Below are 27,833 nucleotides of genomic sequence, written 5' to 3' on the forward strand. Positions count from 1 at the left end.
CGCTGCTCGAACGATATATGATATAAAGACAAATCATGACCTCTCTCTGCACTCTTTCTTTACCGCTTGTCTCAGTGATTCCTGTACCATTTGCTTAATCGGGACATTAGACAAGACACAGATGAAACATCAGCTTACAAAAATATATTCTAAGGCTGAACTTTTTAAGTTAGCTTTCAACACGTTCTTTATGTTGAGGGATAGTCAGCATTTTTGTTTTCTCTCCCTTTCCATTTAAATTCAGAACAGAAGAAGTTTGTAAAATGAGGTCATCACAACAAGATGTTTTTTATTTAAAAAACTATAATGACCAGTGTGTTCTTATGGCAGAATTATACAGCACTTTGGGGAACATAAAAGCTGGATAATGATCATTTTAAATCTCCATCTCTGAAAATTGTAGTGAAAACATTTGCCTGATTTTTTTCATCTGACTGTCAGCATGTCTTTTACAGGATACGGGGGATGCTGTTCTCCCAGACTGTACAACAATCACTTAAATGGTTCAATCATAGCTTAAATCGTGCACAATTATTTACTGAAAATGATTAAGACACTTTATTGATGCTGAGGTATATATCTGGTAAATCTAAATGTTGTAATCATGTGCCTCAAATTCCTTTTTCTACAGTTTTATCACTGACTTTTCTAATTGTTTTGGCCAATGGGATGACTTTCTTTTTAGAATTTGGGTTTAGATTAACTATTATGAAATGATTCCCTTGTAAGCAGAGCCATTTCCATCTCGAGCTCGTTTTCATTGATTTAGAGAATTAAGTGCTCAACGAAAGTCTGAAATTAAGTAAATTAGATGAAGAGCAATCAATGGTTAAGCCCCCCTCTTCTAGGTAAGCCTTTTGTAAACCATCCTTTTGTAATACATCCCACTGCTCCTATACACACATGCACACATAGGCAGATTCACAGACTAGACCTCACACACTCCCACCATCTGTCTGAAGAAGATTAGTGATTTAAAGGCAGAGGCGTGGGAACCGCTTCATGTCTCAATGTTCAAGCTGGAATCAGGTCTCCTGAGGTAAGGAAAGCAGCCTCTTAGGGTTTTTTTTTTTACAGGTTGTTCCCCAAGCTTCCACAGGATGGATGTGCACAGGTCTCCACGGATGAATGCAATAAGACAATGTACTCAAAGAGTTTCAAATGGCTGTGTGTGTACTCATCCTTACTGTTAAGAAAATATCACATGTCACCGGCTTGATCTTCAACATCAGGATACATGTATTTATTATCCTTGCAAGAATGGAAGTAGTCATCACATAAAGAGCTGCATGGAAAAAATACTAGAACAGTGTACATACATAGCTATCATATGCCTAAAACAGTGTATCCTGAAGCTCTTCTAGGTCATCATACATCCGGTTACGTATACAGCTACGTAGGGCCTTTGTTATCATGTGCTACTCTGATATTGGAAGAGTACATTCAGTATTTTTCCAACACTTACTAACACTGGCTGACAGTAACTAAGTAAACTCAAGTGCTGTACTTAAGGTCATTGTTGAGATACTTTGCTTGAGTATTTCTAATTTATGCTACTTCATACTTTTACTAATATTTAGAAGTCAATTTTGTGATTTTCACTCATTGCATTTTTCCAACAAGAGAAGTTAGGTATTTGGAAGTTACATTATTAATACAGCAATTAAATTGTCTGATAAATAATCAAGTGTTATTGTAGATTAAGATAGCTGGCAATATAAAACACCATTAAAGTTGGCTCCACCTTTACCATGTCCAAGTGTCAAAGATGTGCATATTAATGGGTCAATCATTAAAATAATGTGATACAATGTGTATAATTCCATAAAGGACCATTCTGCTTTGTGAGTACTTTTAGTTTTAGTACTTTAATAGACTATTGCTTATAACAGAGTATTTTATACTGTGGTATTATTACTTTAACCTAAGTAAAAGAACCAAGCATTTCTTCTAATGAAGCTTAGCGCAAGTTCAGACAGGAAGACCTATCACTCCGTATTGCACGTCATGGCAATACTCGCTCCCTGCACTAAATGACAGGGAGCGCCACTCCTCAGCTAACCTATCACTCCCCTCCATTTACAAGCCTAATTATCGCACCTGTTAATCCCTCTATATATGCTCTCCCCTTTCCTATCAGCTGTCTTCCAGGTGTCAACGCGCAACCCTCCTCCACCCCTTCGCCTCCTGCTTTCAACTCAGGGCCAAGCTTAACCTTCTCCCTTCCAACCGGACCTAACCACTTATCACCACCACCAGTGTCTAGACCCAGGGGGGTTCATCGGAAACGGTTCTTCCCTTCCCGATTGATATCCTACAAAACCTGGGCCTAATCGCCAAAACACCATTTCATTCACTTGTTATAAACTGTCATCATTATGTTTCATTTATATAATGTGACCGATAATAAATATATATTCCATACATCACGTCTCTCCTGATTGAACCACTATTATTCAAAGACAAAGTTGAAGCCTTACAAAGATAATGTTAACATTCAGATAATAAAAGGGATTATATCAATTAACCGCCAGTACAAAATCAGGTCTTTAACATGTTTAGTCCACTTTAGCGCAAACATCACACCACAAAAAAGATTAGAACAACAATACATTTTAGTTTAAGGTGCAGTTTCACTGTAAAGAACCACAGCTAATCACAACATCTCAACCCTCCTTTTGTTGCCAGGTCGGTTACTGAAGCTCATTCTTATTAAGCTTTTACTATAGTTCAAACCGGAGAGACGTGATGTAAGAATTACATATTTATTGTTTACACGTCATATGAATGAAATGATTGCCATGATAATACAACAGGAGAATGTAATGGTGTTTGGCGATTAGGCCCCGGTTTGCAGGATAATCATTCAGGAGGGAAAGCACCGCTCCGATGAAATCCCCGGGGTCTAGACACTGGTGGTGGTGATGAGTAGGTGAGACCGGTCTGAAGGAGGAAGGTTTAGCTTTGTCCTGAAGGAGACAGGAGGCGAGAGGGGTGGAGGCGGGTTGCGTGTGATCATCTGCAATGACAACTGACAGGGAGGAAGAGCAGGCATTTAAGGCATTTAGCATGTGCAGCGATTGGCTGCTGAGGGGTGACGCCCTCGTATTTAATGAGGGGGGAAGGGAGCCATAGAGTGACGTGTGAGTGACTCGAGTTAGGTCTTCCTTATTGAACTTGCGCTAAAGCTTTCATTTAGATGACAGTTTGACAAATCGCTTGAAAAACTCGGTTAGCTAATATAGGCTGGCACGTCCTGGATCAGTCTCAGCCGTGAATGGTTGCAGTGATTAGAAGTTGATATTGATCTTATAAAATGAGTGAGGATTTGTCAGCAAACAAGTATATTTTCCAAACTTTTCCTTTGCCTTGAAGCCTTTTATGAAAATAGTTTTTAGCTTGTTAAATAAAGGTTAGAAACTCAAATTCGAAAACCTAATCTCCTGCTTTGAATCCCTCAAAGGCATTTGTATTTCTCCTGAATAATTTTGTGACCTACTTTGAGAAGGTCTTAGGGGACTAGTTTCTAAAATGACCACTCACAACCTCCTCCTGTACGCCTGCAGACATAGATTTAACAGGTTATTCAATAACCACAATAATTTTTGCTAATACCTCCCAGCATGGTTTATGTGTTCCTTCAGCCCTCTGAAATAGTGTTGATGTTCTGACTGCTGTTTGCTCAGCACAGAGGTAATGGTCTTAACCAATACTACCAGTGCAGTTTTTTATTTTCTGTGGCCTTGAAATCAATTACTCACAATGTCTCTTGTTTTCCTGTTGAAAAGTTATTAAGATAAAGACAAAGATAAAAAGAAATACTGGCAAAAAACAGCTTTGGGATAGGCTCCGTTAAGTCTTGGCTTCCTTGTCCCTTAGGAAATAGCCAAGGAAGGAACATGGAGGAAGGGGGAGAAAGTTGAAAATATGAAAATAAGGAGCCACTCCCAACGCCCCTCTGAGAGATATTGGGTTATAAAGAACACAAAGGTGCTCTAGGAGGAGATTCAGGTGATAAGGTGTGTCGGTGTTACCTTGGTTGGTGATTGGCTAATGGATGCACAAGCCAAAACATCTTTGTGACATCATGAAGTGGCCAAAATCTGATCAGCTCATTTCAAACAGGTTTTTATATAAATTGATCAGGACAAAAAGTGAGCTAATCTTTTTTCCTGAAACTTTTAGAATCTCTTTACACAGAGGGGACACATGTTTATGTATGAAAGACATGAACAAGTAGATTTTGCATAATAGGTTACCTTTAATGCCATTAGGATTTATTGATGTTGAGCTTATACAGTCTATGATGTTGAGTGAAAACACCTGTGTTTTCCCGCTGCTTTCTTTTAATTAAGCCCCGAGCCTGTTTTTCAGGTGTCAGGCTCGAAAATGACATTCCCAGAACAAATGACCATATCTTCCCTTCTAAAAGGGTTACATTAATAATCTTTTTTCTCAAAGCAAGGTTACTCCTGTGAGTTGGATGTAGAAGTGTCAGAATCAATATAGATGTTTATATGTTAAAGTAAATTCAGATTGAACACAGTAAAATGTAAATGATTGTGTCTGTCCAAAAAAGATTACTTATAGTGAAAACCACCCTTGAATGCTGCAATGGTAGACTAAAAGCTTTAGGAATCCAAACTACAACATATAATATATACCCTGTATCAAGATTTATGCAAAACAAGTTAAATTTGACCTTTTTAGAGAGATTTAGCAACAACAAAAAACACTTCTGGGGTCATTTGGGTGGATTTGACCTATCTCTGACCCCCCTTGCTCGATTTTGCTGATTGACATCTCTTTCTAACCGTCAGCCCAGCTAGAAATGTTTGGTTCTAAAAACATTCTGAGAATGTTACAGTTATTGTTCCAGGAAGGTTTTCAACGGGAAGTTTTTGTTTGGTTCCTAGAACGTTCTTCTGAAAGGAAGGATAACGTTCTCTAAAAACATTCTTAAAATGTTTTTGATAACATTGTTAGAACATTATGCCCTACTGTTCTTAAAACATTTTCAGCTGCAAGTTAGATTTTTTATGTTGCCAGAATGTTATTATTTTAGAGAAGGATAACATGGTTTATGATAAAAAAAAAAGTATGCAAATGTTCTGTAGTAACAATTTACTAAAATATGTTTACATTATTCAAACATAAAGACATAATATTCCTGTAATTGTTCAACTCAAAATTCCTGGGTAAGTGCACTGACCACTGTGGTCATTAGGATGATTATGATAGTTTACTTAACTATTGGAATTTGACTATTAACACATGTAAAAGGATGACTCGGAATCAGCTGGTGAAAGTAACATTAGAAAAGGGGAGCTGGGAGTGGAGGTTGGTTATGGCAGCAGTGGGAAACAGTTGTTCCAGGGTGGGTAGAGAGGCCTGGCTGGTCTTGGGAGTGTGGAAGGCCCTTGATTCCTCCTGGGAGAGACACAAAAATGAGTGTGAGGCAAAAGCAGGCAAAGTTGTCAAAGAATATGCTGGTAAAAAGGTAGAGTGGCACGCAACAAACCGTTCACGGCAACAATCCGGCAGGGAATGAGTGCAGGCTGCAGGTTTTCATAGTGTGGCTGATGAGCAGGTTGCAGGTGTGGTCGATTGGAGATTGCTCCCAGCCGTGTAGAGCAGACCAGCAGGCAGGTGGGGGGGGGGCACTAACCCACTAACAGAGGTTTCAGGGACGGGCAGTGATAGTCGGTCCATTCTTCTATATGTCTGTCTTTGGTTTTCTAAGTGTTATTCGATCCATATGACCATAGAGATATGTGCAAAAACAACAAAAACACTTGGGGTATAATGTTCGAACAATGTTATCACCAAACATTTTAAGAATGTTTTTAGAGAACGTTATCCTACCTTTCAGAAGTACATTCCAGGAACCAAAATAAAACTTCTCGATGAAACCATTCCAAGAACAATGAATGGTAACATTCTCAGAATGTTTTTAGAACCAACAATGTCTAGCTGGGAACTCAGACATGCCTACGCAAATGTGCAATATCATGAATTACGTGCTTGTTTTTTTCTAAAAACGAAAATGTGGTGACATCAGATTTCTTTTAAACATCCTTTTCAAACAAATGCAGCATGTTTGTTTTTTAAAGCGCACTACAAATAAATCTGACGTTGACCATGACCCTGTTCATATTTCGCAAAACAGGAACATTTTCTAAAAAAATAATAACCTCCTGAAAACATTATCCAAATGTTGCTTTCAAAATGTTCTTCTTTGGTTTTCATGTAACATTGAGGGACCGTTTTATAAAGAACATCTTTAATGTGTTACCCAAAACGTCCAAAACACATCCTTAGAATGTTGGAGGCAAAACGTTCCACCTTTGTTAACATATCACATTAAAGGAACATTTTATAAAACACTTTGTCATCTCAGGCCTCAATAACATCCTCAAAACATCCTCTGAATGTTGCAGTTAAAACGTTATGTCTTAGTTAACCTTAAACCTTATAGGAACATTATTTGAAAAAATAAACATCCTAAAAAGGTTCTTTGAACATCAGATACAAAAGTTTCTTTAAAACCTTATTAGAACCAATAGGCCAAAGTTGTGAGAACGTTCCCCGCTAGCTGGGAGAGCCAATGGAATCGAGGGGAACTCCCACATACTCCTTATTTGGTAATGTGTGTGTGTGTGAGTCTGCCGCATAGCCAAGACCGGAAGCTGCGATAACTCTGGTGGCTACCATTAGCAGCTAACTTTTACTCTCCGATTTTTACATAAAAATTGAATTATGGATTATAAATAAAAAAAACTATTACCCAGAAACATTATCAACCTATGGATCAACCGATTCAGCCGCGTTTTTTCTCGTTTTAATGCCATTGAACAAGTCTTTTGATCAGATTGACAGCTACGGTGAGACGATCTCCCGTAAAAGCTCCGTAAAGGTACGTGTTGTGATGTCTGTGTTTGCTTCCCCTGTCAAGAGTTCGGATGACTAAGTGATGATACTATATACCTAAATAATCTGTGGAACCTCAGCTTTAATCGGATATATTGTATGTGCAGCTACGATAAGTAATAAGGGTATCTTTTATCTTGAGTTCTGTGCCAAAGTGCGTTAGCATTTTTCGCTCAGGAGTAATTTAGATGCTTCTTATGAGACTTGTGTTTTGTTTTGGTAAAAATGGTTTGTATCGTCAGTTAGCTGATATTATTCCCGTTAATCTGGTATAACACATTAATAGGTTCTTAAATATTAAGATCCCCTGAGACACTGTCGTGAAAAAAAACTAAAAAGTACCCGCCGACGGGGACCTTGGGGCTTAACAGGTTAAACATTAAATACATGTTACGGTGTGTTCTCAGTTTTGGAGAATTGGCCTACCTTGAAGAACAAAAGCTCTGAATGACTGATTGTGGAGATGTGTATCGGGTGTAGATTTTTGTGGGACCCTGCAGTCGTAATGGAAAGTTAGATTATCCATAGTAAAGAATGTTTCTTTCATTATAACTTTAGGCTTGATTTGTCATGCGGTAAATCAGATAGGTGTTGTGTCTCGTCAAATGTGTTAGTTATGTTTATTTATTCTGTCTGTCATTTCCTGTTTTATTTTGAATTTACTTCATGTCTTTCATTTCAGGCCCTGTTTCTTCCTCCCCTTGTGTGTTTTTCCCACCTTCATCAGTGTCTGCCCCGCCCCTGATTGTTTCCACCTGTTCTCACTCACCTCATGTTTAAATAGTCCTGTCTCTCCGGAACCACACAGGTCAATCAGCTGGCGACACAGCTTCAACAAATCCTCACCCGTCTAGAGACTCCAGATGTGCCGACGGCGCCACCTCCCATCGATCCTGCAGGCGGCCAGGCCAAGGTTCGCTCAGCATTTGTTCCAGTTCGGTTGGCATCACCAGAGAGGTGTTCCGGGGAGTCTGGAAACTGCAGAACGTTCCTGGTGCAGTGTGATCTTCATTTCAAACACAATCCAGTGGCGTTTGTTTCCGAGGAGGCCAAGATCACCTTCCTGGTCTCCCACCTCACCGGCAGAGCCGCAGCATGGGCCACAGCTGAAGGGGCTCGAGACTCTCCCATATGCAGGTCGTATTCCGCTTTTCATGACACAATGAGCCGGGTGTTTGATCAGACTTCAACCTCCAGGGAGGCCACCCGGACAGCACTCCTACCCTGTCATAGATTACGCCATAAAATTCCGGACCGCAGCCTCGGACAGTGGCTGGAACACCGACGCATTGATAGATGCGTTTATGAACGGACTGTCAGATCCCATAAAGGATTGCCTGGCTCCGTTGGAATTGCCTCAATTTCCATGGCTACTCGAGTGGATAATCGCCTCAGAGAGAGGGAGAGAGAGAGACGTCGAGCCACACCTAGACCTCCGAGCCACCAGGGGCGTTTTCCTGGACATTCTTCCTCATGGATTCCGCCGGTTTCTGCAACGCCAGGAATAGCGCCTCCACAGGCACGGGAGGAACCCATGCAGCTGGGAAGAACCAGGATTTCCCCAGAGGAAAGACAGCACCGACTACAGGAGGGAAGCTGTTTCTACTGTGGACGTCCGGGTCACCAGCATGCCGCAGGTCCGGGAAAAGGACAAGCTCACCGGCTATGAGGAGGGCGCCGGTGAGCAAATTCCCCTCAAAATACCCTCCACGCACACCTACTCAGATAACACTCTGTCAGGGTGTGTGGAAAAGGTAGGACCCAAATGCAGTATTAACGATAAGCGAAATTTATTTTACAAAAAAGCAGATGACAAAAGAAAACAAGAAACAAAACTTAACATTACCAAAACAGGGGAGGACGAGTACAGAATCCAGGATCAAAAACGTCAAGAACAAACATGGAGCGTGAAGGGAAGACAAACAATGAACCGACAGGGGAACACAGGGAAAGACAAGACTAACTACAGAGAGGGGTAATCACGGGACAAGAAACAGCCAGGTAAAGAACACTCAAAAAAACGATTCAAGCCCTTCTTAGACTTGACACATTAATAATTGTTTCACTTTACTTAAATATTTTTATTTAAGAAATAAACCTAAGTATAGTTCATTAGTGTAACACAAATTACATTAATCAATTCACTTATTAAATGTATTTAAGACAGAGCAACTCAAAATGAATTGTTTTCATTTGGGACCGCCCCTTTGCACATCACCTTTGCGCATGCACAAAATCCGTTCTGTCATTTGCCGCCTTTTGTCTAACACTGACTGTGGAAACTGACTGTGGAAATTGACTGGGGAAACTGACGGTGGAAAGTCTATTATTTGGTAAGTATTTGTTTTTTCTAGTAGTTTAGAATGTTCCCTGTTTCCAAGTAGGCCTAATGCCTTTTCATTATATCGACAAGAATATTTGAAACCACCGTGTTATATTTTGCTCCGTTTTTAGTTTGGTCTAAACAGCAAGCTAGCTAGCTTGCTAGATATGGTTAGCATTGAATACTGGATAGTAGAGATCATTAGATTATATTAAATTAGATGTCACGTTATTGTCATTGAACACAGTACACCGAAATTCAGTTTAAATTCAACCAAAAAATGCAAAGAGTAATTCAAGTGAATGAGGTAACAGTATAGGAGGCAGAGCCTGCATGCAGCCCAGTAAGCGCCGCCATTTTCTATCATAAAGCTCAGCAGGTCTGTCCATCTCTCTCCTGGCCTTAGTGCAGGCAGGCAGAGGAGGACAGGCGGAGCCACTCGTTTCTGTAGGAGTTCAGTTGAGTTTAGTTTTTTACTGCCAAATATTTAATATAAATAATGAGATAATATATATATGTGAATCTTGTATGGGTTACCTCACTCACAAGCAGGCACCCAGAGTTGTGCAGAAACGTAGGCCTTCTTTATAAAACATGTCTACTAGACTCTTAATTTTAAAGTGTGATCTGTTATCATTTTTTTTTTGGGTTGTGCAATCTTAGGCAATTATGTGTTGTCTGTGAAAATTCAAATATATAAGCATTTTAATCACACCTCTAATATATTTATGTTGTCTTTTGCAGTTTGATCAGCATTAACAAGCATCTTGGGGCAACCTCTTATTTATGGTAAGTACACGGCTACTTTCACATTACTTGCATAAGCTGATCTGTGACATTGTCAGTTGTTCAGTGTCAATTGCTAATTCTCTTTTTTCTCTTTTTCAGGTTATGCATGTGGCAGTGCAAACACTGCAGTTTGGAACTAGCTAGCAGGTATTTGTTGTTAAAACATTTCCGGCAGACACATGCACATTTAAGGGGCAGTTGTCGCTATCCATGTCCATATACTGATTGCCCATGTTCGTTTGACACATGGAGTAAACTTTTAAATCACACATACAAAACTCATGCTAAACAGCTAACACCAAAGCCAGTAGAATTACCTACATTTAAGTGTCATGTGTGCTCACGTAGAGACTTAACAGAAAAAGATTTCTTCCAACATATTAATGGACATCTCAGGCATAATGAAACTGTACCATGTATGTTTCTAGGATGCACATTTAAAACTAACATTTACAGTACATTCAACACACACAAAAATAGGAAACACAGACAACATTCACTTAAAGACTTTATAGCCAATGTTGTCAGTACAAGTGGTGAGTTGGATCAGTCACACAGTTCTGCAGTTGGTCCAACGGAGTCTGTCGATATAGACCAGGAATATGAAACACTAAGTTGTGGTGATGCTTCAGAAATACACCTTCCAAATTTAATCGAAGAAAAAATTGCATGCATTTTATTGAAGTTGGAAAATATTGTTCACATTCCAAAGACAGTTATTGATGAAGTCCTTTCTGAACTTCACTACATATTAAGTACATCATCTTTGCCTGTCACTAGAGCTATTGTTTCTGATGTATTACAGAGCCATAAACTACAGGTTGAAGATTCAGTAGTTGGTGAGCTTTCCACTGCTCTATGCAATTCTAGTCCATTGGCCACAGCTATTGCAAAGGATGGCCCTCTTGCTACAGCATATAAACGTACACAGTACTATACATCTCATTTTGGTGTTTTAGAGCCGGTTGAGTACATACTAGATGCCCAGAGGAATAGGACATTTCAATATATCCCTCTGTTAAAGTCTTTGCAACATTTGCTCTCTCATAAAGGTGTCCTTGAACATATTGAAACGCAACAGCGGCTATTGGCTGTTCCCCAAGAGTACAGAACTGTAAGAGACGGTGAGTACTATAAACAGAATTCGTTTTTTTCTGATGAAGGTTTGAGAATCTCTGTAAATCTTTATGTTGATGATTTTGAGATTTGTAACCCTCTTGGGACATCTCGAAAGACACACAAACTTTGTGGTGTATATTGGGTTTTGGGTAATTTGCCACCAGGTTCCCATTCAACACTAAACTCAATCTATTTAGCTGTTCTATGCAAATCTGATGATGTTAAGACCTATGGCTATGGAAAAGTGTTGGAGCCTCTCTTGCAAGACTTAAGCATATTAGAACAGCACGGTGTATTTATATCTCAGCTTGGTCAGTTTGTTAAAGGTTCTGTCCAGTGTGTTATAGCTGACAATCTTGGAGCCCATGGGCTCGGGGGATTTGTTGAGAGTTTTTCAGCTGGGTCAGTATGCAGGTTTTGTATTGGAGTCAAATCAGATTTTCAGACTAAGGATGTCCAGTCAGGTGCTTTCCAACTGAGAACAAGAGACATCCATGATGTTCATGTCCAGTCTGCTCAGGAGAATGCAACTATTTGCTGTGGTGTAAAAAAGCAGTGTGTTTTAACAGAGCACCTTTCCCATTTTCATGTAACTACTGGTTATCCTCCTGACATTGTGCACGACCTTTTTGAAGGTGTTGTACCAGTTGAACTGGCTCGTTGTATGAGTTTGTTGATCTCCAAAAAATACTTCACTTTTGAAAGGCTCAACACATTGATTCAGACATTTCCGTACAAATGGGGGGACAGAACCAATCGCCCCCATGCCATACCACGCTCTTTCACATCTAGAAACACAATAGGTGGCAATGCGCATGAAAACTGGACCTTAATAAGACTGCTTCCCTTTGTGATTGGGCACATTTTACCAGAAGATGAACCAGCGTGGCAGCTAATTCTAGATCTTAAGGACATAGTTGAGTTGGTTGTGGCCCCTGTTCACACAGATGAGACCATTGCTTATCTTGAAGCCAAGATCTATGATCATAGGCAGCGCTATCTTGAACTCTTTCCACATGTAAAGCTCTTACCAAAACATCACTTTTTAGAGCACTATCCGCAAATGATTCGTTGCTTCGGGCCTCTAATTGTACTGTGGACAATGAGATTTGAGGCTAAACATAGCTTCTTCAAGCAGGTTGCTCGTCACACCAATTGCTTTAAGAACATACCTCGTTCACTAGCTACTAAACACCAGTTCATGCTTGCCTATCACACACATTCCTCCAGTGTCAAGAAGTCATCCTTGGAGGTCACACATGTCTCAATCCTGCCTGTTGATGTCCTTAATGAGGGAGTCGTGTCTACACTGAAACAAAGTTTCCCAGATGTGACTGAGGTTCATATGGCAAACAATGTGTCTAGCTTGGGTATACGTTACTGCGAGGGGATGATTATTGTACACGGATCTGCAGATGGACTGCCTAAATTCCATGAGATCATTAAACTTTGCATTGTTAAGGAGAAGTTGTGTTTTCTGGTAAAAGACGCATGTGCTTGGTACAGAGAGCATTATGGTGCTTTTGAGCTGTCTGCCTCGCCCAATACAGAGGTTGCCGTTATTGAGCTTGCTGACTTGGTAGACCCCTATCCCCTTGTTGACTACATGGTTGGGAGTTTGCGCATGGTAATGTTGAAAAGATTCATCATTGTTAAAGGTGAGTATCATTTTTAAACCTAAATAGTCTGAGCTCTGGATAGCAGGCTCTGACAAAAACTGTAAAACCATTTTTATGTTCATCTTTGATATAATCCTAATGTGTTTCTTTCACCTTGTTTCTGCTCTAGATTAAAAGGTGTTCCATAATGGCAGGTCGGGCGCTTCTGCGCATCATCTTTGCCGACCAGTCTGACTCTAGAAAACTGACCCTGGATTCGGGAATCCCAGCAACAGTTGAAGAACTGCACACATTTGTCAAGACATCTCTTCAATTGAAAGAGGACTTCCGTCTGCAATACATGGATGTTGACTTTAACGAGTTCATGAATCTTACATCAGTGTCTGAAATTCAGGATAAAAGCACACTGAAAGTAATTTACTCTCCTATATTGTCAAATATTGAGCCCTCCATCACTTTGTACACAGTTGACTCATTTGATAAGACCTCAATTACTGGAAGCTCAGAGCCTCTAATCCCTGAATCATCAATAGCCTCATGCTGCAGTGATGATATGGTGTATACGTCAACCCCGCATCCATCCCCTGAAGCTCAGGCCTCACAATTGTTATCCTGGCCCACAGTTTTTTGTGGTTCCTAAGCTCACCTACGAGGCTGAATTTGAGCTTCATCTAAAGAATGCAGAGTTTGAGACAACTGGTACATACTTCCAGCCTGGCCTAAAGCTGAAAGGAGTCATTCTTGATGGCCTAGCCCAAGAAATGATCAAATTCACAAAATATCCGAAAGACTATCAGTGTGAAGAGGTAGCTGCAGCGTTGACGAGGGCCCACCCTTGTTTGGGGCAGCTAGGATCCAAGACAGGATTTGGGGGGTGGAAACAGTCTCTTAAGTACAAAATGCAAAACTATCGTACAAAGCTTGGCCGTCTTGGACATCCTGAAATCCTTGTGAACTCCTTAAAGCACAAGAAAACAGGCCAAGGCAAAGCTGCAGCAAACATAAAAAAACCAAGAAAAGCTGAAGTAAACTACATTCCTCTGCACCCAAAAGGCGAAACCACAGAAAGCTTGGAGAACGAGAGAATTGCCTTATTGTCAGAACTGAAAAAGCGTGACAATGAAGTGGTGATAAAAGCAAAAATGGAAAAAACCTTCTCCCACAGACGCCTTGAGATTGTGGAGCAAAGGCCTTTGATAGGGGACTTCAAATGCAGATGGCCTGCTCTGTTTCAGCAGAGTGAAGTAAGTAAATATTTGTATTTGTTGACAGTCTTTTATTATTGTCTTTTGTGATTCATGTCTACATCCTTGCATGGTTGTGATTCTAATAAACAAGTAACAATTGGTTGTATTGTGCTTGTTAATAATATTTTTAAGGTGAATGCGGAGTTTTTGAGGATCACAACATCACCACTTCAATCAAAGTTCATGTGGCAGCTGGACCACTTCTCAGACAAGCTCTTGAAGATCTTCAAGACCAAAGGAGGAGTGAAGGGGCACAAAATCAAGGAAGCCCTTGCAATATCAGATTCGGTTAGTATAAATGCAGAGAACCTCGTTTTTCACTGTATTGTTTTTGTCCATGATCATATGAACACATTTAAGAAATTGTCTGCTTTTATAGTGTTTTTAAGGCAATAGCTTATTGTGGAAATGTAGGTGTAAGGAGTCCTGCTTAGGGACACACACGACAGATACAGCCCTCTACGTTGTAAACTACCTGCTCTGTTGCACATGCATTGTGCTTAATTGTCTTTGATTTATCGCCCCTGCTTTAGTTTGAAAACATCCACATCAAGAGGGGGTGCATCCTGCGAAGCATCGCGATCTACCTCAACGAGGATCCAGACTCTTTTTTTAAGGAGTATCAGGTATGTTTATCACAATATGTTTTCAATGTATTGGTTAACAGTGTTACCCACAATTATAACCACCATTACTTACATTTATAATAAGAAAATTATATGGCACACAACCCTATCCCTGCTTACATCTAAATATCTTATCACATATCATAAATACATGCAGAAATAAATAAATCTATACATTAATATAGGAATGAATATATGTAAGAATGAATAAATACAGAAATAAAAAAATAATAATAAATAGATACAGAAGTAATTTCATCGGGCAAGTGTTAAAATAAATATAGAAAAAAGTGAATTAATACATTTATACAGATATAAATACATCTATAAATTAACATAGGAATACAATTGATAAATACAAATGTGAATTAAAACATGAATATATCTGGAAATAAATACAAATAATAAATGAATGCTGAAATAAATATTTACATTTATATATAAATACATCTATAAATGAATAAATAAATATGGACATGAATACATATGTAAGAACTTATAAATAATTGAATAAATACATAAATAAAATAATAAATAAATGCTGAAATATATTAATCAATAGATTCATGTTTAAAAAGGTATGTGAATGCAGCAATTACTAAATTGTTAAAGGAATAATTACATAATCACATAACAAGGAAATAAATTATTAAAGAATAAATAATCAAATACATATCGAAATAAGTAGGTAAATGCATAATTAACTACAGGAATAACAACAAATTACATTATTAAGTAGGGACGTAAACAAATAATACCTGAATTAATAAATAAGATAACGTTGATAATCAAACAGAACATACAGGAATATATCTTTATAACTTATTTATGCAAACATTTTCTTACAAGCTTAATTGAGTTCTGTGTTGGAGGTCCTAACCTTCTCTGGTATCACTCGGACATTTTTGTCCAAATTGGTAATTTTTCACATCAGATTTGGCTATAATGATTTTGTGTTTTTTCTAGATACTTTTTGGAATTTCAATTTTTCTAATCGGTCTCGAATACACTGTACAAATTACCCTAATTGTCCATTTAAAAAATGTTCCCACACTTCAGAAAAAGTGTGGGGGAAAAATATTTAAATATAATATTTGTATCATATCATTTTATCATTCAAGTTTTTGAAAGTGGACATTTTTATCCTGAGTGGCCAAATAGGGTAGTACATTTGAGTGATACCAGAGGGTTAGTCTAAAACTGTTTTGATCAATTAGGAGAGCCACATAAGTAAATCTGCTTCTATAAAATGTAGTAATTCAGGTTTTAGTTAACACATGTGTTGTATGCTTGTGTCTTTGTTCAGGCCACTGCCTCTGAAGATGCCAAGAGGGACATGGCAAACACAGTCATGGGCATATACACACTTCAAAGAGATGTGGATGGGCAGCCAGAGGACGTGGGAATTGTCATCGAAGGCAATATAGTCATGGACAACTTGGGCAGCATGATTGTGGGGTTTGTCATGCTATTGGGACTTATTTATGCCCTGGATTTGAGCTTTCCGGACAACCTCAAACACACCTTCGAGTTCATGCAGAAGGTAGTGATGAATCTGGATGGGCACAAGCTGAATGGTAAAATCGAAAGTCTGAAGATCAAGTTGTTCGATTGAAATGTGAAAAAGAAGTGACTCATGAGTTCATTGTTGTCATTTTATTCACGAGTTTCCTAGTCAGAGCAGATTGAGCCGTTATATCAATCATTTGTTCTGTGCTTTTCTGTATTTGTTTCAACACACTGTAACACTATTTCCATATGTTGGTGTTTGCAGTGCACTCTTTATGTTATGTGTTATTGTCCTGTTAGAAGAGCAGTGCATACCCCTGTTATATTGTATTCATTGTATTTGGCAAAGGGAGATTTGTAAGTTAATTATAGGAGTTCCATTTCTCTGCCATTTTAAAAATGGTATTATCTTTCAGAAATGTTTTTCATCTTTCAGTGTGAATTCATTCATTTTAAAAAGACTGTATTGAATGGAGGATTGTTTTGAATAATGTGAATTTAAAAATAAAAAAAACTAAACCATGTTTTCTATCATGTGTAACACATTTTTATTAAATTATATTTAACCTCATTATTTCATTTTCAATTAATTAAATAGGATTTAGGTGGACTAGCATTATTTAAATTCATAAAGGTAATGTTATCATTTTACTTAAACTCTATTTGAAAAATTTGAGTTGGACTAACTCATTTACATTATACTGCATGGATGCCATTAGTTTGAGTTTGTGCCACATATATTTATTGGATGGAAAACCTGCCAACAATAAAATTGAGTTAATCCAATGAGTTATTTCTTTGAGTGAAGAAACACAAGGGCAACAGGTGAACACAATCAGACAATCAGACACACCGGGGAAACTAACGACAGGAAGTAGGACCAGACAAGACACAAGGAGGAAAACATGAGACAGGGAACACAGAACAGCAAAATAAACCCAAAACTTAACACATGAAACTCAAATCCTACACTCATAGTTGACAACCAAGAACACACACTAGGGGCACTGATTGACTCTGGGGCCGACGAGTCTTATAGATAGGAAGCTGACCAAACTACTTAATCTTAAGACTATTCCTTTGGTCCACCCCATCAATGCCAGCGCATTAGACGGCAGGCTAATGTGTCAAGTCACAGATCAGACCAAGCCTGTTTAGGTAATAATTCAGAATCATTCAGAAATATTACAATTTCATTTATTCAATTCCCCTCAGCACTCACTAGTATTAGGTTTCCCCTGGTTAAAAAAAACAATCCACACATTGATTGGTGGTCAGGCCAAGTTAAGGGATGGGGAGGGGAATGTGAAAAAATTGTAGTGTTCCTAACTCACCTCGACCCTGCTATAACGCAGACTCCGGCGATCAGACTTCACCCAGTCATCATGTCCGGTAAAGACTCAAAGACTACACCAGTTAATGGTAATGATGAGTATCCTGAGTTGTCTAAAATCCCTGCATGTTACCACGATCTGAAGGAAGTTTTTAACAAAACTAAGGCTCTGTCACTACCTCCACATCGCCCTTTTGATTGTGCTATCGATCTGCTACCCGGCGCACCTATTCCTAAGGGACGCCTTTATTCCATCTTCGGGCCAGAGCGAGCGGCCATGGATGAGTACATCTCGTCTTCCCTGAAAGCGGGAATCATCCGTCCCTCCTCTTCACCGGCTGGAGCAGGATTCTTCTTTCTGAGTAAAAAAGATGGCTCACTCAGGCCATGTATTGACTATAGCCCACTTAACGCCATTACCACAGAGAACCGCTACCCCCTGCCATTAATGTCATCAGCGTTTGAACTGCTTCAGTCCGCTAAGATTTTCACCAAACTCAACCTCAAAAATGCTTATCATCTGGTCAGGATAAGAGAAATGGAAAACCAGACGCACTGTCACGACTCTATGAGCCAGAGCCTACTGCCAAGAAACCAGAGGCAATCCTTACACTGAACTGTGTGGTTGGGGCGGTCTCCTGGCAGATAGAAAATTATGTGGAGCAGGCTAATGTTGTGAGCCCAGCACCTAGTGGGAGTCCAAATAATTATCTGTTTGTCCCTGTGTCGTTACGCTCCAAGGTAATCCACTGGGTCACACGTCTAAGCTCACATGTCATCCAGGTAACCGGCGAACGATGTTCACCATAAAACAGCGTTTCTGGTGGCCAGCCATGGTGAAGGAGGTGACGGAATACGTGGATGCCTGTCCCGTGTGCGCCCGTATTAAGACCTCATCCCTGGCTCAGATGGGTTTTCTTCAGCCTCTGCCCCTGCCCCAACGCCCTTGGTCCCATATCTCGCTGGACTTTGTCACCGGACTACCGCCTTCTAAGGGTAAAACTGCCGTCCAGGCGGTAGTAGACCGTTTCACCAAGATGGTTCATTTTATCACTCTGCTTAAACTTCCCTCTGCCAAGGATACGGCAGAGGTCATGCTAACCCATGTGTTCAGGATTCATGGTTTCCCCGAATGGTCGTGCCAAGCCTCAGCTCAGAAAGGATCGCTTTTCACTCATGTCAGGTTTTATTATTTTGTTTATTTTGTTGGCTTAAGTTTTTATTAAGTCCTCTATTTGTTATGCTAGTTTTTTCCTCCTTGTGAGTGCCTTTTGTTATTTCCACCACCTACTCTGTTAAGAGGGATTACCTGCACTGTGAAAATAAATATAATTTTTTTATATATTCAAGACTTTGTCTCTGGGTCATGCATTTGGGTCCATCAGTTTGTGTCGAGGTCCTGACAATAGGGGATCGATGTGAATCACGTGACATCCACTTATGTTTCATCTCTCCCGACAACCGCAAATACAATACTAACAGCTAGGTTATTATGCACACATGGGTACACTTTATTTAAGGTGCAACTATTCTATCAGTGTACTTCCCTTTACACTTTAAAATCCATCCATAGGTCGACTTCTTTGCAAATGCATCCAGCTCTGCCTTAAGATTGTGTTATACCTAAGCATATGGGTGAATGTTTTAATGGTTAAAAGTGAACAAGGTGTGAAGTTAAGGAATGAGGGGTTTACAAAAGGAACCAACAATCATTTTACTTTTGGTGTTTTGAAACACATACTCTGTTATAAGGAGGTCAACCCGGTATCACGGTGAGACGTGAACATGTGACGCTTTACCATTGCTGGGAGACGTGAAGATGTCACGGTTTCGTCTTTTCAAAACGTGAAAAGCGTGACAGCTACACGGTATTGTTAACCCATGTTAACCAGTGGAGAAATAACCGGAAATACCAAGCAAATGCTACCCCGACGTAATGATTTATTTTTTAATAGTCACACTCGATTACAGCGATTTTCTTGTTGCCCCAGCTGGTCGACACCTCTTTTAGCATAAACAAAGGCTACATTAATGTATTAAATCGATGTTAATCCATGCGTGTGGATGTGGAATTAACGGACGTGACGTTGTGCGATTGAGTTGCCAAGCAACAGCTTCGGTTCATGTTAATTTACAAACTATTCAACTACAACCGTAGTTATATTTAAAAACATGTTAGAAGGCCTCACGAAATACTTTAATGCACATTAAAATGTAAATGTGAAGGAATGTGTGTATAACAAAATACATCGGTCATTAAACGAAACCGGAAACAGACGTAGGCAAGATCCTCAGCTCGATGATTGGATGGTTATCCGCAATGCATGCTGGGATTTGGTGTTTATGTGATGTGAAATCTGAAAACGTTTTTTAAAAATACAATAATACTTTATTCCGGTGTGCTTGCTTTTCTCTTTGAAAGTCATCACATAACGGCATTGTAATACACGGTTCGGCGGCATTAAATATTACATATCTGCCGTAATTCTCTATTTATAGAGCCCTGATGAGAAGACTTCTAGACAAACATGAGGCACTGAAAACGTGACGTTGATCATAAATATATAAGCAATTATACAACATCTTACATTTATTTTCACACAATGCGTCTCCTTGCAGTATCAACACTAATTCGGCTGACTTTTATATTTGATCCAATTGGTAGATAGGCTGTATTTAAACCATAACCGTGCAGAGCTGATAGAAAGGGACACCTGGTGGTCAAAGCACGTTATTGAATTTTATTATTTTATTATTAGATATTAATAGGATCTCTATCAAGTATATTCATTAATCGTTATTCTCTACTAATAGTTCATTAAAGACTGTATATAATGACTAGTTTGAACATCCCTTTCAAGATTTCAAGATTTTATAAGCTAAGGTTTATTGACATATCATATTATACAAACAACTACTGTGTAGTTATGCAATGAATGAAAAACTTGGGTCGCAGGTTCCTCAACAGTGCATTACAAGACATCTATCAATATGTGTTTATACTCCACCATTAAACTGTCATTCTGCACATTTCTTATACTATCTACATACATCTTATAAGAGTATAATACATATGTATAATATCAGTTTAATAATAAACAAATAATAAACAAATAAGTGCTTAAACATAGTTAACATTGCAGGAAAGCAATATATTAGACGTTAAGTACTTTGTCAGGCTTAATATTTATCTGTAGATACAAATGTCACTGTGTGTGCTGTGTGCTCTGCATGTGTGACCATTAAAGAATCAGAATCAGAATACCTTTATTAGTTCCACAGAGGGGAAATGTGCAGCGTTACAGCAGGAAAGAGCCACAGACAGCTTAGTGTTGCATATCTTACATGCGTTAAAAAAGTACTAAGTTAGAATAAAATAAACAATATGCTAAAAAAGTACTAAGTTATAATATATTAAACAATATGCTAAAAAAAAGATAAAAAGTTACATAATTTTCAAAAATACAGATCAAAAACAAAACGGCATATATATATATTGATTTAGTGGCCAGGTATAAATTACACAGTTATTAATGGCATATATATATTGCACATATTGCACAAAGTTGGTTTGTATTTAGCAGCAAGGGGTGTTATAGTCTGTGTTGTGGTGTGTGTAGGAGGGTCTACAAGGGGCAGTGCTGGTTGTAAAGTCTGACCGCTGCAGGAAGGAAGGACCTGCGGTTTCAAGAGGGTTTCATCCCTCCATATTCTTCTTAAAGCTTTTTTCTTATTCAAAATAAGACCTTAACCTAAAGTACTCTTTAATGTTTAAATTAAGCCTTATTAGTTTGTCTGTTTTGCACATCCTCCTATTAATATCTAATAATAAAATAATAAAATTCAATAACGTGCTTTGACCACCAGGTGTCCCTTTCTATCAGCTCTGCACGGTTATGGTGTAAATACAGCCTATCTACCAATTGGATCAAATATAAAAGTCAGCCGAATTAGTGTTGATACTGCAAGGAGACGTATTGTGTGAAAATAAATGTAAGATGTTGTTTAATTGCTTATATATTTATGATCCACGTCACGTTTTCAGTGCCTCATGTTTGTCTAGAAGTCTTCTCATCAGGGCTCTATAAATAGAGAATTACGGCAGATATGTAATATTTAATGCAGCCGAACCATGTATTACAATGCCGTTATGTGATGACTTTCAAAGAGAAAAGCAAGCACACTCGGAATAAAGTATTATTGTATTTTTTAAAAACGTTTTCAGATTTCACATCACATAAACACCAAATCCCGGCATGCATTGCGGATAACCATCCAATCATCGAGCTGAGGATCTTGTCTACGTCTGTTTCCGGTTTCGTTTAATGACCGATGTATTTTGTTATACACACATTCCTTCACATTTACATTTTAATGTGCATTAAAGTATTTCGTGAGGCCTTCTAACATGTTTTTAAATATAACTACGGTTGTAGTTGAATAGTTTGTAAATTAACATGAACCGAAGCTGTTGCTTGGCAACTCAATCGCACAACGTCACGTCCGTTAATTCCACATCCACACGCATGGATTAACATCGATTTAATACATTAATGTAGCCTTTGTTTATGCTAAAAGAGGTGTCGACCAGCTGGGGCAACAAGAAAATCGCTGTAATCGAGTGTGACTATTAAAAAATAAATCATTACGTCGGGGTAGCATTTGCTTGGTATTTCCGGTTATTTCTCCACTGGTTAACATGGGTTAACAATACCGTGTAGCTGTCACGCTTTTCACGTTTTGAAAAGACGAAACCGTGACATCTTCACGTCTCCCAGCAATGGTAAAGCGTCACATGTTCACGTCTCACCGTGATACCGGGTTGAAGGAGGTATGACCATTACTGAGCAACAAAGCTGAAAGTTGGGGGGAAAGTAAAATCAGAAAACAAAACCAAACACACACTGGAAGTAGCACAGACAACAATAACAACTGTTTCCAGGGGAGACAAGACTGGAAGATTTTGAAATCAGCTATTCGTAAGGGGAGTTGTTATTTTGGTGGGAGAAAATAACAACAAACACACAAAGAAGAGTGTTCCCTGGAAACACTGCATTGTGGTGTGTGCTTTCTGTATTTGCTTGTGTTTTGTGTTGTCGAAGTGACGATTTTACATTAAAAACAGTCTGGGCCAGTAAACTTTCCCAATCTTTCGGAACTTGGAGGTAGCAAAGACAACGATGGAAACTGTTTTAAAGTGTCACACGTATGGCATATTTTGAAGTCAGCTCTCCATAAAGCGTTCTGTGTTACTTTCTATATTTCTATATTTTTTACTTTGCATGTGTTGTCAGATTGAAGATATCTCCTCAATGTTTTTGTCTATTCGCGAGAATGAGAATGAAAAGTCTCGGTCAGCGGACTTTTCCAATCCTCACCAACCTTCACAAAAACAATGCCTTTGGAATACATATTGTAAGGTCATTTCCCAAAATGCTCAGATAAGCTTTCATTAGCAGAAGTAAGGCACTCTCCACATTGACTTTAACAAAATAATATGTTTTGCGACAAAATCAATGTGACCATGTTTTCTGATCAGGTGTTTTGCCAGAAAAGTTGAGTTTGTCTCAAAGGAAAACAGATTCCACATCTATGCTGTTTTGCACTTTGTTTACAGTGCTTGACATTAGACAGGCAATGAGCTAAATATAAAACACTGTTGTTTAGTGGAAGGTATCAAATATTATGTAGATTGTGGAGGGAGCCTCAACTGAGCCGCAAATGCGGCGCACCATATGCGCTTAATGTATGCCGCGCAATTGGTGTGGATCGCCGTTCCCCCACTTATTTGGAGCCCCCACTTTTTTGAAGCATGATTTTTTTTTTTTAATAGCCTATTAAATATAAAATCATTGCCAGTGTTATCAGTTGCAAGTGTGTATTTGTTATAATATTGATAAAAACATAATACATTTCACAGTAATTATAATAAAAACGTAGCACAAGTATTTATGCAACTTGATTTGAAGTGTGTGTGTGTGTGTGTGTGTGTGTGTGTGTGTGTGTGTGTGTGTGTGTGTGTTTGTGTGTGTGTGTGTGTGTGTGTGTGTGTGTGTGTGACCAACCAACCAGGTGCACACACAGCATTTTTATCATTTGTCCCGCGTCCCACAAATTGAGACTATATCCCGCATTTGAGTGGCAGTCGTGCAGAAAGGCCGGTTCGGTTCGCTGACGGCTGGCACCGCCCTTTATTATTATATTTTTTAAACGACATCATGTAAGTTGCGCTGATAGGCGACAGATGTCCACAGAGGTCCGTCCACACAGAGGTCCACAGTGTACCCCCCCTCCGTTGACAGTTCACGAGCGCGTCCATAGAGTCTCTCCCCCGCGCCCCGTCCACCCAGTAAAAAAATCCCCACTACACCACCACAAGTATATTTCAGATCTGTGGGAAACACGTGTGTGTGTGTGTGTGTGTGTGTGTGTGTGTGTGTGTCTGAAAAGTTCATTATTTGGGTGAGACTCATTGCTTGAGGAGAAGTGGCCCAGTGGCCTAATGGACAAGGCACCAGCCTCCGAAGCTGGGGATTGTGGGTTCAAGTCCCACCTGGGTCGACTGAAGGTTCTATATGTTTGCACAAAGTTGACTTGATCACAACATAACAAATCAAACATGTCTCACTACGGTTGTAAGCAACAACTAAATATGTAACATATTTAATCAATAGCAAAGGCTCCATTTGATGAAAAGTCTGAACAAAAAGCAATGGAGTCTTTAATTGAAGCAGAGGGGCATAAAGACATCACAATATTATGTCTGGTGGACAAAAAATATAAAGATTTTGAGAAAATATTATGCTTATGTGTTTGGAATATCATTTTAAACATAGCCGGGGTCAAATGAAATGTATAATAAACATAGTTCATCTTGTTAGTCGTGGTCCAACTCTTGGTTTTGGTCTCTTTGGGTGTGTCTGTGCTGCCATATAGGCCTATTGTTAGTCATGAAAAGGTTTTGTTTATTTTGACTTTATTCAAATGGTAACAACATATTTCCCATACCAACTACCTACTGTTAATGGAGATGAATAATATGTTTTGTAAAAACGGCATACATCAATATTTCAATATGAATAATGGACCACATTGGGTCCCTCTTAATGTCAGGTAATCATCCCACAACTGTGCACTTACCTTCAGCTCTTCAAAGCATTTTAGCACCTTTAGGCCCCATCCACACAGAGACAAAACCGATTTCGAACCGAAGTCGATTTCAAAAAAGTATTCCGTCTACACGGAATCGGCTCAAAAAACGTGTACCGCTAGAGACGCTGTAGTACACATGCCGGGCCTGTAAGTGGCGCTGTACTTCCGCCACAAAATACACCAAAAGCTGCGAATAAGACCCCCCGAGCATGAGCATAAGGCATAAACAAACAAACAAGTATCATGGTCAGTAGCATCTGGAGCACGAACGCAACCCTGTGATCCGCCATTGTTGTTGTTGTTGTTGTTGGAGAAACGCATCAGCAATGACAGGAGGGTGAGCAGGAGAGGTGGGGCTATGGTGTCATCAATTCAGGAAAAGATCGCATAGGGCGTACCGTCTATACCAGTGGTTCTCAAATGGGGGTACACGGACGCCTAGGGGTACGTTGGGGTACTGCAGGGGGTACGTGAGATTTATTTTATGTTAATGAAAAAAAGAAAAAAAAAGTAATGCATTTAAACAAACTACTAATAGTAGATGAACTACTTTATTCAAAAGTTTACAGCAATTCTGGATAATAAAATGTGAAAAATAAACGGGGTGCTCTCTTTTCCTCTCCCTCTCCTGACAGCCCGTCAGTCTCGTGCAGCTCGCTGAACCTGTAATAAGTGACCCGACAGTAAAGAATACACATATTTATAACTAGTTTAGCTAGTTCCAGAGTAGATAAACTAGCTTAGTGTGGTTAGGTCTAACTCTAAGTGTATTTTTCTCCGCTCAACGATCCGTCACATGCGGGGGAGCTGTGATCCGGAAGAGCTGCATGTTCTCCGTCAGCAGCAGCTGATCTGATCTCTCTCTCGCGTCGGTTAGACTTCACTCGCGTTTATATCCAAATCTATCAGATCTAGCTAGTTCTAGGTAATGATATGACTGCCTGCTTATCAAAGGACCTAAACAATAAGCGTTGCTCGGCAACGGCGTGTGGCCGCAAAGTATAGCGCAGCATTATGCATAATGTTTATATGAGGGGTCAAAATCCCATGCTCATAAAATGCTCATATATTGTTTTCTCTTCATTCCCCACGTCCCAAAATAAATAAATATACCAAATTTAGGAAAAGTAGCGAAGTTTGAGCAGTGTGAGTTTTTTATTAACAGAGTTACACATATTTCAAAACGCAAAGTGTAATAACTGCAGTGGCCTTCCTGTCAGAATGACAAAGATCCTCAGTGAAGCACAAGCCCATGATTCTCACTAAATTGTAAATACAACTTATAAAAAAGATCAGTTCAATGCAAATAATCTTGTCTTAGTGTTATTGCGTGATGTTAGGAGGTGTGTGGCGTAGTGGGTTGTTCGTAGGTGTTCGGATCTGGGGGTCACAGGTTCAAACCCCACTGCAGTCAGCATGTCGTTGTGTCCCTGGGCAAAACACTTCACCCCAAATTGCTCCTGTGGGGATTGCCCACAGTATGTAAGTCGCTTTGGATAAAACGTCTCAGTAAAAGTAACGTGTAATGTTAAAATTGGTTTGCCATGGATTGTAAACATTTGAAATGTAACATTTAAGTGTTTCTCAGTTACAAGGTTGTTGTTTTAATAAATCAGACACTGATGGTGCAGCGCTGTACTGCACCTCTTTATATAGGCATTTTTTCCCTAACAAATTGTTTTTGCGCTGATCAGGGGGTACTTGGCTGAATTTTTTTTTCATTATTGAAAAAAGTTTGAGAACCACTGGTCTACGATAAAGAACTTTAGTGGATACAACTGAAATCGTCTCTGTGTGGACGGGGCCTTAAGCTCATTGTTTTATTAACTGGCACACAACTTTGTATGAGTCTCACCACTCAGATTAGTTGCAAAAGTATAAAGAAGCACTTTTATGGAAAGTGAACTGAAGTACTTAAGAGCTGGAAAAAGTAATGAAGAGGGGCATGAGGTTGTATATATGTCGTTGACATTTTGTACAGATGAGCAGACAGAATATTTTGATCATCTCAGTATATCTAATATTTTAATAAAAGATATTTCATTTGATCCACTCTTCTGCTTCAATCCAGATAAACAGGGCACATCATGCAGAGTTAATATTTGGGTAAACATGGCTGCCAGAATAAATGTTCCATGCCAGATTTCACACGGCCCACATCATCCTGCAAAGCTACCTGTAACGTGTGTGCAGTTTTTACTTACCCAATTTATACTTTCAAATTCAGGCAAGGAAAAACTGAGTGGATTAAACGACTTAAAATGAATATAATTTAAATATAGAGTTTGTTGTGATCATACAATGGCCAAGAACAGTTTCAAGGTCCAGCACATACTGTGAATACTGTAAATAAGCTCAACAGCAAAAGAGCCAGAGGACAAGAAGTCTAATAAGGCAGCAGTCTTTCTAATTCAATCTTTTGATTAAAGACAAACAAATAGCTTGGCAGATAAACCAAGTTGGTGGTTAGAAGGACCCTTTAGCTGGTGTTGTAATACCCATCTTTGGAGACAGTTTTGGACAAAAACATGTTGGAGGATAGATAAGTGGAGTTTTGATTTTATTCAGGGGGCGGATCTAGACAAATATTCATGGGGTGGCAAGAGGGTGGCAGGAGATTTTAAGGGGTGGCATCCCCTGACAGAAGTATATGCTGATTTAAATCGCAATCATATCAATCAATTAGGGGTGTAACGGTACACGTACTGAAATTATTCGGTACGGGCCCTTCGGTTCGGTACACGTGTGTACCGAACGAATATAGCGTTAAACGTAAAAAATTGAGAACATGAACAACTTTCTGGAAGTAATCTCAGGTATATATCATAGAGCGACCAAGTCATTTCATTGGACGAGAGGCATACTATGAGAGCTGGTCACAGGGATGCGTTCAAATGTAGTCAGTAATATGAGGAACTGTCGAAATGGCGAACGCAGATAAAGTTGAGCTGAAAATCCTCCAGCATCATTGAAGTCTCTGGTTTGGGAACATTTTGGTTTCGCAGTTACGTACAAGGATGACGGACAAAGACAGTGTGGACAAGTTCATCTTTCTTTAAACAACATGAAAATACAATGACAAGCAAGTCCTAATGTCAAGCTTGCTGCTTAGGTACTAGTACAGTTCAAATACAGATTATTTCAGTTCATCAAAATGCTGCACCTTAATGTTTATTTTACTATATT

At 39.2% G+C, this 27,833-nt stretch overlaps 1 protein-coding gene and 1 non-coding gene across 7 annotated transcripts; both read left to right on the forward strand.

The window, feature by feature from the left end:
• The first annotated feature begins 9,212 nt into the window (after window positions 1–9,212).
• Window positions 9,213–16,959, forward strand: LOC117556249. 6 transcript variants are annotated; one of them, XM_034231554.1, is made up of 8 exons: window positions 9,213–9,263; window positions 9,998–10,042; window positions 10,142–10,189; window positions 11,095–11,166; window positions 12,950–14,024; window positions 14,160–14,315; window positions 14,561–14,653; window positions 15,960–16,959. In XM_034231554.1, exons 5-8 carry the CDS (start codon window positions 13,329–13,331, stop codon window positions 16,266–16,268), a joined length of 1,254 nt encoding a protein of 417 aa, XP_034087445.1. In that variant the 5' UTR covers window positions 9,213–9,263; window positions 9,998–10,042; window positions 10,142–10,189; window positions 11,095–11,166; window positions 12,950–13,328; the 3' UTR covers window positions 16,269–16,959. The 6 variants fall into 6 exon arrangements, with proteins under 6 accessions (XP_034087445.1, XP_034087448.1, XP_034087447.1 ...); XM_034231556.1 differs by lacking the exon at window positions 11,095–11,166 and having other exon boundaries at window positions 9,240–9,263; XM_034231557.1 differs by lacking the exons at window positions 11,095–11,166; window positions 12,950–14,024 and having other exon boundaries at window positions 9,235–9,263.
• A 7,024-nt stretch (window positions 16,960–23,983) lies between these two features.
• trnar-ccg lies at window positions 23,984–24,056 on the forward strand. The gene has a single exon. It is a non-coding gene; the product is annotated as a tRNA-Arg (tRNA).
• The last annotated feature ends 3,777 nt before the right edge of the window (window positions 24,057–27,833 follow it).

Source organism: Gymnodraco acuticeps, unplaced genomic scaffold (genome assembly GCF_902827175.1).
Source record: "Gymnodraco acuticeps unplaced genomic scaffold, fGymAcu1.1, whole genome shotgun sequence".
Taxonomy (NCBI): domain Eukaryota; kingdom Metazoa; phylum Chordata; class Actinopteri; order Perciformes; family Bathydraconidae; genus Gymnodraco; species Gymnodraco acuticeps.

What these genes read in the sequence shown, in the direction of transcription:
- LOC117556249 (XM_034231553.1), top strand. Translation starts at nt 10,461, where the DNA reads ATGTTTCTAGGATGCACATTTAAAACTAACATTTACAGTACATTCAAC.